Source organism: Acanthopagrus latus, chromosome 13, assembly GCF_904848185.1.
Source record: "Acanthopagrus latus isolate v.2019 chromosome 13, fAcaLat1.1, whole genome shotgun sequence".
NCBI classification, from domain to species: domain Eukaryota; kingdom Metazoa; phylum Chordata; class Actinopteri; order Spariformes; family Sparidae; genus Acanthopagrus; species Acanthopagrus latus.
Window position 1 is genome coordinate 27,614,668 of NC_051051.1, and position 14,958 is coordinate 27,629,625.

The 14,958-nt window shown below is 47.1% G+C and overlaps 1 protein-coding gene across 4 annotated transcripts in view; it reads left to right on the forward strand.

Moving 5' to 3' along the window:
* Positions 1-14,958, forward strand: part of tmem132e (transmembrane protein 132E) — a 342,045-nt gene that overhangs the window by 227,091 nt on the left and 99,996 nt on the right. For 2 of the 4 annotated variants that reach the window (XM_037119153.1, XM_037119154.1), the window contains exon 2: positions 8,102-9,071. In XM_037119153.1, coding sequence (XP_036975048.1) covers positions 8,102-9,071 — 970 coding nt within the window. Of the gene's footprint in view, positions 1-7,441; positions 7,601-8,098; positions 9,072-14,958 lie in introns of those variants that run through there. The other 2 variants (XM_037119155.1, XM_037119152.1) reach the window with 2 other exon arrangements.

Here is a 14,958-nt window from a genome sequence, read left to right on the forward strand (position 1 = left end):
CCAATCACTTCCTTTGTTATCCTCTTGTACGGAGCATCGCAGAGTCCCTGCAGAGCTGCAGAGCTACCAGAAAATCTGCTAACGTCTCCTCTACTCTAACTCCAGTGCCTATAGAATACACAGCGGCAGAATCTACTGACGGACACACGTGGTCACCTGCAGATACAGTCGTCTGCACCAGGGAGCAAAAGATTACATGCCAATAAGTTATGAAGGTCAAGCGGTGCTGTGTTCGGATGTGGGAGCGAATATTAATCAGGGATTCATTTTTAAACATCAAGGTGACTGAGAGGATTAGGAGGTGAAGAGCAGATAACACTTGTGAATTCTGTAGATTAAATATAGGCTGTCTGTCAAGGTGGGACATACATAGATTAAAGATCACACCCTTGGAAGATTGTGTACATGTATAAAGAGCTGAATGCTGATGAAGCCAGTCACAGGTGTTCACACCTCGTTCAGAACAAGTTCAAGACTTCAGTGTGATGCTGGATGGCGACATGATGAGGTCATCAGCACCAGGGGCGTCGCACCCGTGGGGGATGTGGTGAGAGGGTTCACCCACACTTTTTCTGCAGTTTTTCTGTAGTTTAGCATAAACGCCTCACTAAAGTATCTGAGTTTCTCCGGCCGCTCTGTGTCTGCTCGCTGCAGCTGCCTCCTCTCTCCTCACTCTCCTGTTGCTGCTTTGGGACTGACTGGCTGATGATTGGCTGTTCTGCCTTAAGTCCCGCCTCTCATGCTGTGTTAGATATATTGTTCAGGCATTCAGGCATTTATTTGGGACAGGGGTTAAATTCCTTCCTCGCTAAAATCCGGGATGAAAATGTCACAAACTTCTCCAGCTTCTCGGTGAATTCTCTGGCATCCTGCTGGTTAATATTTGTCTTCTACAGGTGAAGTTGTTGCAGCGAAGGAAACGATTTATCCAACCAGCACTCACAGCAAACTCCCCATCTCTGTTGTCACTCCCGGTGGCGGACATTTGTTTCTCCATCGCCCTGATCATTTTGCGGGACACTCTCTCGTGTTGTGCCCGTTTGCTGATCACTCATCACCGCATGTTTATCTCAGGCTCCTCGCTGGCCTTCTTCCTCCCTCCAGCAGGCAGCCTGGCCCTCTTTGGGTCGACAGAGAAACGTCTAGCGGCTGCTTCTCCTGAGTTTTTCTCTGCATATTTTACGACAGAAAGTTTGAATTTCAAGTCATACTTTTTATTTTGTTGCTGCACCGGAGCCATGGCGATCATCAGTGTGATACTGACTGACAGAAAGCAAGAACAATACGGGAAAAGGCAAAAAGGAAAAACGTCCAGATGACCAAAAACTCCGTCTGTGACGTTCTCTGATGATTATAAATGTGGATTGCTCCTGATGTGTTCAGTATACAGGTCGACACCTATGAGTTTACAGCTGCTGATGTATGTAATGCTGTTACTGTGATGATACACGACAGATAAGTACTGAATCTGTCTATAATAACCAGATCCTGATATGTAACTGTGATATTTGGTAATATAAGTGCTAATAATAACAATCATGACAAAAGATGAACAAAGACTGCAGATCAAGATGAGAAGCTGCAGCTGCTCTCTTTTCTTTCAGCAGTGAAGTGACAGAACATTATAAAATATGATAATGTATAAAATAACACTTAATGGTAAAAAAAAGTACAGTTGCAGCAGCTTCTATCATGAATATGCAGAATATATATAGTTTGTTATTATTATTATATTTTTTCTGCATATTCTTGACTTTGAATGGGAGCTGCTGTAAAGTGTTTCTGTTTCTGATTTATATATTATGCAGCCAGTTGTCCATGTTCAATTAAAGTTAAATTAAATGAACCACGACAGAAGTCACACTTACATGTCATTGTGTGGTTATTATAGACACAGATTCAATATTTAAGCCCTGCAGCTCCTCCTCCTTCATATCTGCTGGTTACTGACCAGCGCTCTGCTCTCTCATCTGTTCCGTCTAATGGAAATGTGTCCGTGTGAGGGAACATATCATATATCAGAGTTAATGACAAAGAGCCCGAGAATGATTTAATCTAAATCACCAAAGTGATCTGATTGCATGCAAACACAGTGGCTGGATGAACCCTCCCTGGTGATTCTGCATATAGAGATGGACTATAAATCTGTGTTTGAGATAATCCACGTGAGCCCGTCTGTGAAGGTAATCCAGGTCCCACTGAGACGGAAACAGACGTTCCTGAGAGAGGGGCAAAAGTAGGACTCCACTAGTGTTTCAAGTGCTAATACAGCCTTCATCCTCAGGCTAACACGTCTTTTCATCTGCACTTTGTGTTGCATTTATAGCTAATTGAATGATAATGTGAACCATTTTAGATTTTGGGTCTTTATTTGCATACAGGCTTCAGCACAAGTGGAATCTGAATTAGGAACGTTAGAATTAAAAGTGGACAAGAAAAAGTGCTCTTAGTGTGTTTGTTCAGAGGAGCGTCTCCTTCCCTGCAGAGTGATCAGAGCGTTGTGTGGAGCGGGTTTGTTTCAGCGGTCCAGATGTAACGGCAGTGTAGCGGTGCTCAGAGTAAAAGAAGGGAGGGAGTGAAGGGTCAGGCGGAGATCGATAGGGAAACCCTCGGCGCTGCAACATTAGTGATGCTGTAAGGATGCTCCATCTCTCTCTAAACCCTCTCAACAATTTCTCCTGACCTTTTACTTGAAGAGACATTTATGCACTCCTCTTTCTCAAGATCAAATGTCTGCCCTCTCCCTGACACCCTCTCTATATATTTCCCCTTGACTTGGCAGCCGGCTTTTATGTTTGACAGCTTTTGTATGGGCGGCAGGAGATACAGTTAAGTATTTCATTTGACTGTAGAATCAGAATTCTTCACCTCGGCGTGCTGAAGGCCTTCACATTAAAGAGCCTTTCAGACGTGAATGTGTAGAAAGTGAAGGGTAACCGACAGAGACGGACTGTTTGTGTTCAGAGCTGCTTTCACGACTCTGAACACAGTTTACTCACCAGTCTGCTCGTCAGCGTCATCGCCACACTGAATTATGTCTGTGTACAATCTGCAGACCTCAGATCTGTTGACTCAGTGACTCAGATTCAGTTTTATGTTTCATGCTGGAACATCGTTGTTAATGTTCTGGTGCGGGTCAGAAAACATCGTGTTGGTCGTCAGATAGTCTCCGTCTGTCGCTGACATTATTTATGACAAAATATTTATTCACACATTGTTCTGAAGGAAACATTCGGTAGCTGTTGTCCCACTTGTTGTCCGACCTTTTCTCACTGATGGATTCTCACACACTTCTGTGAGTGCTGCTCATGGAGCATTCCAGCAGAGACACCTGATCCGCTGAGCCTGAAGGTCACCTGGCGGCTGCTCCGGTGTCTCCTGATCCTTTGTAAATTCAATGAAACTGTTCAGTGACAAAACATCCAGTGAACGGCATCAAACACAACAGATCTCAGGCGCTTCCTCCGAGCCCCGGGGCCTCGCCGTGTCATGTGAGAAGCTGATTACAGCGTACGATGCATCAGGGTGCTCTCGTCTCGTCTCTGCCTAACGACATCAGGGGGAAGGTGGGTTTGAAGAGACGTACGGACACAGATGGGCTTCCAGTGTGAAACCCTATCGCCTCCCTCCTCCACTTGATGTCCTATTAGACCTCGGGCCAAATTGAATTGAATTCTCTTCCTGTTGTGCTCCCATTACGTGAAACATCTGCTGTGTGTGTGTGTGTGTGTGTGTGTGTGTGTGTGTGTGTGTGTGTTTGTGTGTCTGGTCTGAGGACACTCTGTATTCATCAGATTACTTTGTCTGATGTCAATTAATGAACGTATCGCCCTGCTTCTCTACTTCTTCACTCTTCTGCCAATAGCAGAAAGACGTTTTACACAAGAAAGAAACAAACGATCCGACCGCAGCACTGCTGATTTACTCCAGTGGAGAATTTAATCATCAGTCCACTTATTGGAGGTTTGTGTGTGTGTGTGTGTGTGTGTGTGTGTGTGTTTTAGAATGAGTTGATCTTGAAATACATCCACAACAAGCTTTTCTTCTCAGGCACTGAAGTAGGAAACATGTTTGTCCTCATTCTCACAAAAAGCAGAATGTATAACCTTGAGTTAAACTCGTACTGAAACTGAATCCAGTGGCTGTGAGTGCAGACGGAGCTCTATGCTAATGCAGAGTTAAAACATGTTCACGTTGTGTGTATATAATCTGATTGGGTTAGGGTATGTCAACCATGTTTCTGAAGAAGGGACAACAATGTTTTATTTAATGAGATGTTGGGACGTTTCTCAGGACAGCCTCTGACCTGGACTGTTCCAGATCTTCAGCCGTGTATTTGAACGTGACATGGAGCTGATTTGCAGCTGAAAACTTTGTTGTTTGTACTGATTGTGTTTGTGATGTCAGGTCATCAGAACAGTGTTTAAACACATTATTACATGTGTACAAGATTGTCACATGTGAATCAGACATTTTGTCCCTCCCTGACCTCAAGAAACAGAACTTTGTATCAAACCATTTTTGGATTTGACTTGTTTTTGTGTATTTCCTCTGGTAATTGATTCACACTGGCAGAATGCGACTCCTTGTTCTCGGCTCCTGCTGCCTCCTGTTTGAGTCGATCCAGTGGAGAGACGATATCGCACATCACTGATGATACCGACAGTCGCACATTGTGTTGTTATTGGCCGGCGCTCTCTCAGATAATGTCAGCAAGCTGTTAGGAGTCACAGTTTTACCTTAAGCTCCCTGATGAGTCCCCGCAGCCTCCCGGTGTTTAACTGAACAGATGCAGGAGAGAGGAGCAGTCAACGGGACAGAGTCAGAGGAAAACTACTTTAAAAACTAAATCGCCATTAAGAAACAGCAGCAAGCTGGAAACCATTTTGTTTTGGGCTGTTTGGCCAGCAGTGGGTGATTGTGGAACACATGGAGATGAGTTCTGTTTGCTCAAGGACACCTCGACAGTAGTTTTTGGAGGCAGGAGAGTCATTTTACATTCAGGTTTTAAAAGAACCAGCAGGTCTGAGATTCCTCGGCTGCCTGGAGACTCAGAGAGACATCGACTGTTCAAATATCCACTCAGCTCTTAAACACAGCAGGGAGCTCGCACACAGATTTAAACTGACGATATGTTAGAGCTTCATACATGAAACTGTTAACATGATGTGAGAAAAAACTGGTTTGATGGCATAGGCATCTATAACTACTGAAGTTAGCATGCTAACCAGCTAGCCTGGTGCTCTGAGCTCCAGACTGCTGTATGCACAGCTTACTGAGCTAACTAGCTAACAGCTGCAGTTAGCAGTTATTCTGGTGATGTGCTGCCCCCTGTTTGTTTGGAGTGTGAATTAGACAGATGGAAAATTCTTACAGATTTCACCCAAAAAGCTATAAACTGATCAGTGTACAGGTTGTAAAGTCAGAGTTAGAACAGTGTGGAACTAAAGTGGCCTGTAAAGACGGACTAGTGAGTAGATGAGTCTCCGTGTTGCTGTGAGGACGTTTAATGTCCCCGACAACCTCTGTAGCCTCATTCAGACACTTGTTAGCAACCGCTAACTGTTGTTAGCACATGAAGCGCTGCATGATTAAACTGTGGGACTTTTAATGTTGATTAATGTTGGAGAACTAAATAAATGTCTTCCACTCACTTTAAATATCAGGCATCATATCTTATCATAGTGGAGGAATGCAGCTCTGAACATGCGAGGAACAAAACTGCAGGACTGTCATGTAACAGTGACATCAGCGAGCCAGTGAGCTCCTGAACACTTCCTGACCCGTCCATTCCAGCAAGAGTCAGGACCGAGACATCAACAGGCACCAAGGACTGATTGCTGGGGGCAGGCGGTGTACTGGGATTAGGCTTCGGTATATATCCATACCCATGATACATATTCCATCTTCCTGAGGCTGAGCTTGTCGATACAGTCACACGACCGCTAAAATATACAGTAACAGTGGGACGGCGTGGCGGCGGCTGTGTTTGGACCCAGGAGAGGGAAGCAGATGGCGCTCTGGTGGAGGAGCCCTGAGGAAGTTTGTGGATTGCTGTGCATATTTGTCGCTTTAATGTTGATCAAGGCGAGAGCAGCACACACACAAACACACACTCACACACACACATTCCTGTGAGGTAGAGAGCTTGTGGTCGATACACACCAGACAGCCTCTAAGTAGCTCCCCTCGTCATTATAGTTCCTGCAGCTTCTCTATGGCTACGACTGCTCATTTGTAAGTGCGGGATGTTTCCCCGGCTGTGGCTTCATCTTTTGTTGCCCTCACTGTTTGCCATTCAGTTTATGGGGCCCACACACACACACTCACACACACACACACACACACACACACACACACACACACACACACACACACACACACACACACACACACACAGATCCCTCTCTCCTTTATTATGGGAATTCCAGGCACATGTGAGCAAAGCAGGGAGGTAGTCCAGATTCCCCTCCCCCCCTCCGGCTGGTATCCCCTCATTCTCATGGATTTCTCATGGGGCTAAAGCAGACGAAACGGGGGAGGAGGAGGAGGAGGAGGAGGAGGAGGGAAGGCAGGAGGAGGAGGAGGAGGCGGAGGGGGAGGAGGAGGGAAGGCAGGAGGAGGAGGAGGAGGAGGGAAGGCAGGAGGAGGAGGAGGAGGAGGAGGAGGGAAGGAGAGCTAGGTTAATTCATCAATAATCTTTACCTAATCCCTCCCTCTCTCCTTCTCCTTCTCACTCTCAACTCTCTCTCTCTCTGCCTGGAGGCATTCAGGCAATACATCCATCCCCCGCCCCACCACACACACACACACACACACACACACACATACACACACACACACACACACACACAGCCCTTATACACACACATAAGAGTCTGCCTGAACACGTCCAGAGGGAGAGGATGAATCGAGCTGGAGAGTGTTATTTCTTTCGCCTCCATGTATGTGTGTGTGTGTGTGTGTGTCGGCCGGTGTGAGTGTGTGTGTGTGTGTGTGTGAGTCGAGTCCTCTGAGGACTGTGTGTCTCAGCTCTGACCGGGAGCTCAAATGGTGATTATAGACTAGAGACTAGGTGTGGCAAGATGGGGCGGCGTCAGAGGCTTTGTCTATAGTTCCCGTCCAGCCCACCAACCGGGAGGAGGCTGTGCCGTCTATCACAGTGTGTCCTGGAGCCAGGCTCAGTCTGGGAATGAAAGAGCTGCAGCGTGGGGCTGAACCACTGAGCCACTCTGAAACCAGGACCTCAGCCACGGGGAATTAGACAAGCACAAGTTCAAGAAGCCCAGCAACAAGAACGTGGTCGCGGAGTGAAGAAGTGTTTTCTGCTCTCGCCCTCATTTATTCTTCTTTCTCAACTCATGACAGAGATTTTCTAAAGAGAAACCAAAAAGGGAGGCAAACTTCTGTGGAGTACCCGCTGAGTAACAGCAGCTTTTGAAGAGGCTTTCCTTTCAAAGAGATCCTCTTGATTTTTTCACTTTTAAAGGATGCAATTTCCATGATAAAACCATTTGGAATATGGGACTTTTAATCTCTGATTTGGACCATGGGGACAGGAAACTGTGTTTTTGTGCTCAGCTCTGGGTAATTCTGATAAGTATGTCACATTTATTCTGTTTGTTGTGTGCTGTTTGCTCTACTTTGATGTGACTGGAGGTGTTGGAGCAGAGCTGATGTAAACACTGTTCAGATCCCAGCTTCCTGTTCTGTTCCTCACCTTCACTCTCCTGTCACTTTGTGTCTGCGTCCGTTGTAAAGAGTTGTGTTTGTTCTGGTTCTAATTGTTGAGCACTGATTGAACGTGTTGCTGCGGCTCACATGGAGCTCACGTGCTGTGAAGCACATGTTTGATTGGACGGCTGTGCTCTGGATGCTTGACACGTATCGACCAGTTATCATCTGATTAGTGTGTGTTGACCTTCTACCCTCCGCCTCTCCACGGCTCGCTGAGTGCAGCAGACCTCTGTGACTTCCTGCTCATCGCTCGCTCACTCATCATCTTTGCGTCTCTTTCTTGCTCACACATTGTAACTCTGATTTCATTTGCTCTCAGCTCTCAGCAGTATTTAACTCTCTCCTCTCCTTCTTGTCTTCACAGCTCTTGCAGGTAAAATCTCTCCCACCAGCTCAGATGCCCTCCTCAGCTCCTCAGCTATGACAGCCAGTCCGTCACCACCTAACATCTACCTTCCCGCCAACTTCAAGATGTCCAACGCACAGCTGGCTTTCTTTCTGCGGGAGGCTCAGATCACAGGACAAACGGTTGGCGGCAGCAGTCGGGGAGGCAGCAGCGGTCCCAGCTCGGGACACCCGCTGCAGCGCTCTGAGAGTTTTGTGGTTTTCCAAACAAAAGACCTCCCTGCCATCAACATAAGCTTCGGGCCCTTTGCCCGGGACCAGGCCCTGTCCAAGGAGCTGCTGCAGCCAACCAGTCCTCTGGATATCCCCGGCCAGCTCACAGTCAACTGGAAGGTGCGGGCCTTCATTGTCCAGGCGCGGGTCTTCTCCAACAACCCAACAGTCCAGGTGTTTTTCTACATCGCCGGCCGCGACTGGGACGACTTCAAGGCTCAGGACAAGCTGCCCTGCGTCCGTCTGCACGCCTTCAGGGACGTCCGTGAAATTAAAACCTCCTGTCGCATGAAAGGCAACCTGGCACAGTGCTTGGCTCAACTGGAGCTGCCTCCGTCCTGGTTTAACACCAACGTTGCCCCGCTGGGTCGCAGGAAAGGCTCCAGTGACGGGCTCCTGGACGGGCTGACCAGTGAGACCCTCCAGGCTGAGCTCTACTACACCCTCCACGGGCCCAGTGGGGAAGGGGAGTGCAGCGAGGGCTCGGGTCACAGGGGTGGTGGTGCTTCCAGGGGAGAACCTCTGTCACAGCACCCCCTGCTGCGCATCGGCAGCATCAGCCTGTACCAGGCCAGCCAGGAGCAGCTGCTGGTGGACAAACAGCTGGACAAGAACATGTTCCTCAGGCTGCCGGAGAAACCTCTGAAGCCCGGAGAGACGCTCACCATCTTCCTCTACTTGATGCCCAACTCCACCGTGGAGCAGTTCACCCTCAAGTAAGTCTCCTCTAACATGTATGAGATGCTCCGAGGCGTCCAGATCCATCCTGTCTGCTGTGTTTCCATTCACACATGAGACAGATTCGATCAGGCTGTTGACATGCACTGCACAACACAGTCTGTGAGTTTCATACAATCGTGTACACAAGAATAATTGATGAATAGATGAACGCCTCAGCCTCATTCCACATTTCCCTCCTGTCATAAACTGCAGTCCTATATCTCCCTTTTTAATTATGTTTGCGTGTGATCGTCCTCGATTTGTCCAAGTTTCATGCTGGAGGCAGAGCGTCTGCAGTGTGAGTGCTGCAGCTTGTTGCATCTCCGGTCGATGGCTCTATATGAAATATAGGATGTTCGCATCTAAACGGCCTCCAGCACACCAACAATTACCACTGATGTCTTCAGAGCTACATGGTTAGATAAAGGTTTTACATAACATTAGAACTAATGGTAGCAGTTTATGGCAGCGTGAGATCACGGCTGCATGGATGTGTGGCTGTGTTATGTAGTTCCCGTCCATGATGAATTCTCCATCTGGGGATTTTACATTTATGTTCGTTTTAGGTCTAAAGAGCCAAACGAGCATGTAATCACATATTTCATCCTTCTCATTAATCCCCCTCCGCTGAGCTCAGTAATGTGCCAGCACTAATTACATTCAGGTGAGATAAAGAGGAGACGACAGGGTTAAAACGCAGCGCTGCACGCTTTCACCTTCTGAAGTGGTGGCTGAACATCCAGCCGCGTCTTCTCTCAGGACGGGAGCGTATGAATCATGTGCAGTGAACTGCTGCTCACAGCAGTTTGTGTTGAGGAGCCTTGCTGCAGGGCACTGCGGTGCGTCACTGTGCTTCTGTAGAGTCCACAGATACTGTCAGTGATTATCTTCATCTTCTGCACATGGAGCAGATGTCTGTCACGTTCACACGGCCGGCTGAAAGATGTTTGACTCTCATCACTCTGCATTCTATAACATAAAGGAAGATTACACATTATAACTGGCACTAAGTGCATCGAGTGACTTCTGTAGCAGAGGAATAAAAGACGAATACATGCAGTTCGTTCTGACATCACAGATCAGAAGAGACCTCTTTATTTCATTAACACATGAAGAGAAAAACACATCAGACTAAACTGATATCTCAACCATGTGTTCAGTTGTTTCATCAGGCTAGCAGAGACTGAACCAGGCATGATTAGTTCATTAATATCATGTATATATCCACATTGTAGTGGTCACACAGATCTGTGTTTCAGGGTTTGATCAACCTGCTTTGAGCAAAGATCATCAACCAGTTTCATCTTTAAACTGGTGATAGAAAAGTGATGATGAAGTAAATGTTGGCTGTGGAATAATTAGAAATAATTAATAATTAGTTTCTTATAAGCGACAGTTTCAGGCTGTGTTCATGTTTCCTTTATAGATATAGACTCATTTCTTCTCCTCATGTTTTCATCTTCAGCCATGACACCCAACCCTGCTGTCCTCTGTCCTCTGTCTTCTGTCCTCTGTCTTCTGTCTTCTGTCCTCTGTCCTCTGTCCTCTGTCTTCTGTCTTCTGTCCTCTGTCCTCTGTCCTCTGTCTTCTGTCTTCTGTCCTCTGTCTTCTGTCCTCTGTCCTCTGTCCTCTGTCCTCTGTCTTCTGTCCTCTGTCCTCTGTCCTCTGTCTTCTGTCCTCTGTCCTCTGTCCTCTGTCCTCTGTCTTGTGTCTTGTGTCTTTAGTTGTGTTGGACCGTACAGTCAGAAACACTCGAGGGTTTTTATTTGGTGTTTCTATGTTGAGGTGAAATGTTGACCTGTCTTTCAGCTGTGCTGTGTATAATGTGCGGCGTCCTTCAGCGAGCTGCCGACTGTCTGTCTGCCTGTCTGTCTGTCTGTCTGTCTGTCTGTCTGTCTGTCTGTCTGTCTGTCTGTCTGTCTGTCTGCCTGCCTGTCTGTCTGTCTGTCTGTCTGTCTGTCTGTCTGTCTGTCTGTCTGCCTGTCTGTCTGTCTGTCTGTCTGTCTGTCTGTCTGTCTGTCTGTCTGTCTGTCTGTCTGTCTGCCTGTCTGTCAGCTGGTCGTGAACAGTTTGTTTTCTGGAGCTTTAGTAGCTGAAAGCGTCTGTGAAGAAGCCATGAGAGCAGCACACAGCAGAACTGTAACGGAGCTGCAGCGTGTTCTTCACTACAACTGAACTCTTTACATTATTTCATACATTGTTGTTCCAGAGAATATTAATCACGTGTTTGAAAGACTCAGCCGGTCTGCTGCAGCCCGTCCTGCCTCTGGTTTCTAGCTGTTGTCTCGTCCTCTCTCCCTCCAACACACAAACGTCTTTACCAGCTTTTAAAATGGTCCATATTTTCTGGAAGTGTCGGTAATCATTGTTATATTCTCCGACACGAGGACGGTCTCAGAAGCACCATAATGGCTGTGCCAGTAAATAATATTTCCCAGCCTTAAGTTGTGTGTTGACCTCACAGCGAGTGGAAGCAGAGCTGAGGGAGCGTGAGGCCCGGCCCGGCCCAGCCCGGCCCGGCCCGGCTCGGCTCGGCTCGGCTCGGCCCGGCTCGGCCCGGCTCTCTGCTCTCCTTCCTCTCGTCGCTTGTCAACACAGTATTCAGGCTGAGAGAATAAATGATTATTTGCTTGAGTTTTTCCCTGCTCGTAGGCATGAATGCAGCGAGGAGAGGAGAAGCACTGACTGACTAACTGAGGAACAATGATGAAACACACTGTAAATATGATGGTTGTAACATTAATAGAGTCTCTAACAGATCTAAATTTAGGGGTTTTAATTAAGCCTCGATAACTCATTAAGCTCCGACAGTAAAACCAACATCATCTCTCCCTGCAGGAACGGATCATTAATAGAGACTTGATTTCATTTTAAAGGCAGGAGCTCTGAAGGTTACGACCCAAACAGATCCATCAGTCATCCTCAGGCTTAATGAACTCAGATATGAAAAACATGTTTTGCACTTTGACACATGAAATCTACATGTTTCAGTCCACATTTTAATAGTATTTAAGTCATTATTCTTCAGACCTTTGAGCAAACATCAACAACAACCTCTCTGCAGCGTCTTCGTGCCTTTATGAACACAGATGGAAAACACAGCCCAGTAAATGTTTCCTGCGTGTGTTTCTGCAGACCACAGATCTGTTGAGTCGCGTTTCTTTAGGTTCAGTTTCCAGTTTAGTGCTGTGGCGACGCTGCGCTGATGCTCCGGTCATGTTCAGGCACAAAGACTCCTGGTTAGTGTTAGAAAACTTTGTGGATGGAAAATGTTCTGCAAATCTCCTTCATCTGGCTAATAATCATCACAGTGAGTCGTCATATGTATCCAGTTCTGTCGCCACAAACACAGTGGGAAAGTTTTCTCATTAGAAATATCGAGTGGTTTCGTGCTTACTACTGATGAAACAGTGTCTCCAGCTCGGCAGCTGCCTCGCTCGCTGTCATGCCTGGAAACTGTCCCAAAAACTTGTTGAAAATAAAGAATTATTGGCTGTAAAGTCTTTCACAGCTTTTGAAGAACTTCCTGACTTCTCTTCAGAAATATCCAGCGGTTTGCAGATGTTGACACACTGTCTAGAGCAGAACAGACGGATCAGCAGCACCTGATGAAACAGACTTTATTTTACTGTCTTCATTTGGGAGAACGCAGCAGTTTATAAAGAAACACCTCCGAGAGGCAGAACGCTCATTTCGGTCGTGTCGACTCTGTTCGTCATCGCTGCGCTGAACAAGCGGAGGTGAAACGTTGGTCGTCTCAGCCTCCATCTGAAACTCTGATTAGGATTCTTTAAAACTGGAATAATTTACCATCGTTTGACATGAAAGTGGCTTCTGTGTAATTTCATGAATAATCAGCAGAGGAAGCAGACGTGTTGACTGTGCAGCGATGTGATTACATCTGTTATTTGCTCAGAAAAACCTCATACTGCATTCATCTTCCAATCAGAACTCAATGATGGACGGTTACAGTATAATCAGCCTCTTTATGTCTGAACTATCTCATGAAAAGCTGAAGCAAAGGTCTCTGACCCGGTTCTGACTGATGGAACTGTTGGTGCTGAGTGTTGCTGAGCACTGAAGTGGGCTGTGTGTGTGTGTGTGTGTGTGTGTGTGGGTGTGTGTCTAACCATTCACTACCTCAGGAATCCCAAACATTTGTCCTCACACCGGCAGAGCAGCAGTTTCCCTCCCCCTCTGCACTCTGTGAGCTCCAGCGTCAGTCCTGATCCTCTGCTGCTTCACCACACTGATGTTCGCCTTCATCTGGAGCCTCAGCTACAAAATAGTCATTAAATCAGAGGAAGCCGCGTGTTTGGAACGTGTCAGTCGCGTTGTGGTGTGACAGAGTTACAGCGAGGCTTTGTCTTCTCCCCGGCCTGCTGAAACATTTAACTGACCATGTTAGCATCCACACACCAACGCAGCCCTGCAGCAGAAAGCCTCTCGAGCCCCTCACAGGGATGGAAATGAGGAGTGATGAAAACAGGCGAGTTAAAACAGACTCGGGGCAGCAGGAGGAGCCCGGCCCGAGCCTCCTGAGTGACTCCGCTCAGTGGGGTGTGAATTCAATAGTTGTGGAAGCCGACTGTCGAGTCGTCCCTTCGCATCGAGGAAGATGATTAAAGATGCAGTAAGCAGCGTCTTTAAAGATGAATCAGACGGCCTCCTCTGACTCCCCCTCCGCCTCCTTCCTCCACATTTTCCTCCTTTTCACTCGTCCAGCTTTGAAGATCTCTGACTTGTTATTGCAGACGATGGTGTGCCAGGCAGACAGAGGGCACAGCCCGGACACTTGTGGCAGCTGCCCCAGATTTCCTGGCGGCAGCAGCAGCGTTGTGTGTGCCTTCATATCACGCAGCATGACGGGGGAGGGGTGCTGTGTCACAGTCACTTAGCATGGCGATACATTAATGATATGCATTGCTGTGTTTAACATCACCAAGCGTGAGCTGATTGTCCTGCTGCAGAACGAGTCCACATCTCTCCTGCTGCTCATCTTTAATCATCTGCAGTATTTCCTCCTGCTCACTGATGCAGCTGACTTACTGCCACAGTATCGATCTCATGAGAGAAGCTGTGTTCATCATCATGCTCCGTATTGACAACACATGAGCAGGATGATGAGTGGAGAATGAATATCATAGGGCTGAAATCACAGTCAGTCAGGGAGTCAGTGGCCTGAGTCACTCAGGTAGGCTGGCTCACCTGTGGTTATGAAAATGATCCAATAATCAGCATTTTTATATTTAATAACTGTTCAAATCACATATAAGAGAGAACGGTCACCTGAGTCTGGTATTCAGGTGTTCCCACCAGCATCACTCTCACCTGCAGCAGTGTGTTTCTCTATGTTGACGTCTTACATGTCTTCAGTATCGCCTCATGTTGCGGACGCTGTGGTGAGGTTGAGGCACAAACACACTTGGTCAGAGTTAGAAAACATCACAACATGGTGTCATGTTATCTTGAACACAGTGGTCGTCTGTATCAGATGCAAATTCTTCTTCAAATTCTCAGTTTTGCCTCCTCACGTCTCCCAGTGTCTCGTCAGCATCATCCACGTTCTGTTGTCAGCTGGGAAATGTTGTTATGATATCCAGAGGTTTCACAGTAACAGATGATGAAACACAGTCTTGAACAGTGGTCTCTGGCTCTGTGTACCTCCACCTCCACCCCTCAACAACCTCTCATTGTGGCGTCAGCTGCTTGCTTCCTGCTCTGCACCAGATGGCAGCTGTATAAACGTGGCGATGAGCTGCTGAACACAGTGAAGTTTCACAGCTAAAGACCCAGAAGAACTTTTCCTTCAGGACCAAAACACTAAAGCGAGTGTTTGTTTCCCAGATAGATGCTAAGATACAGACAGAACATGTTTCTAAT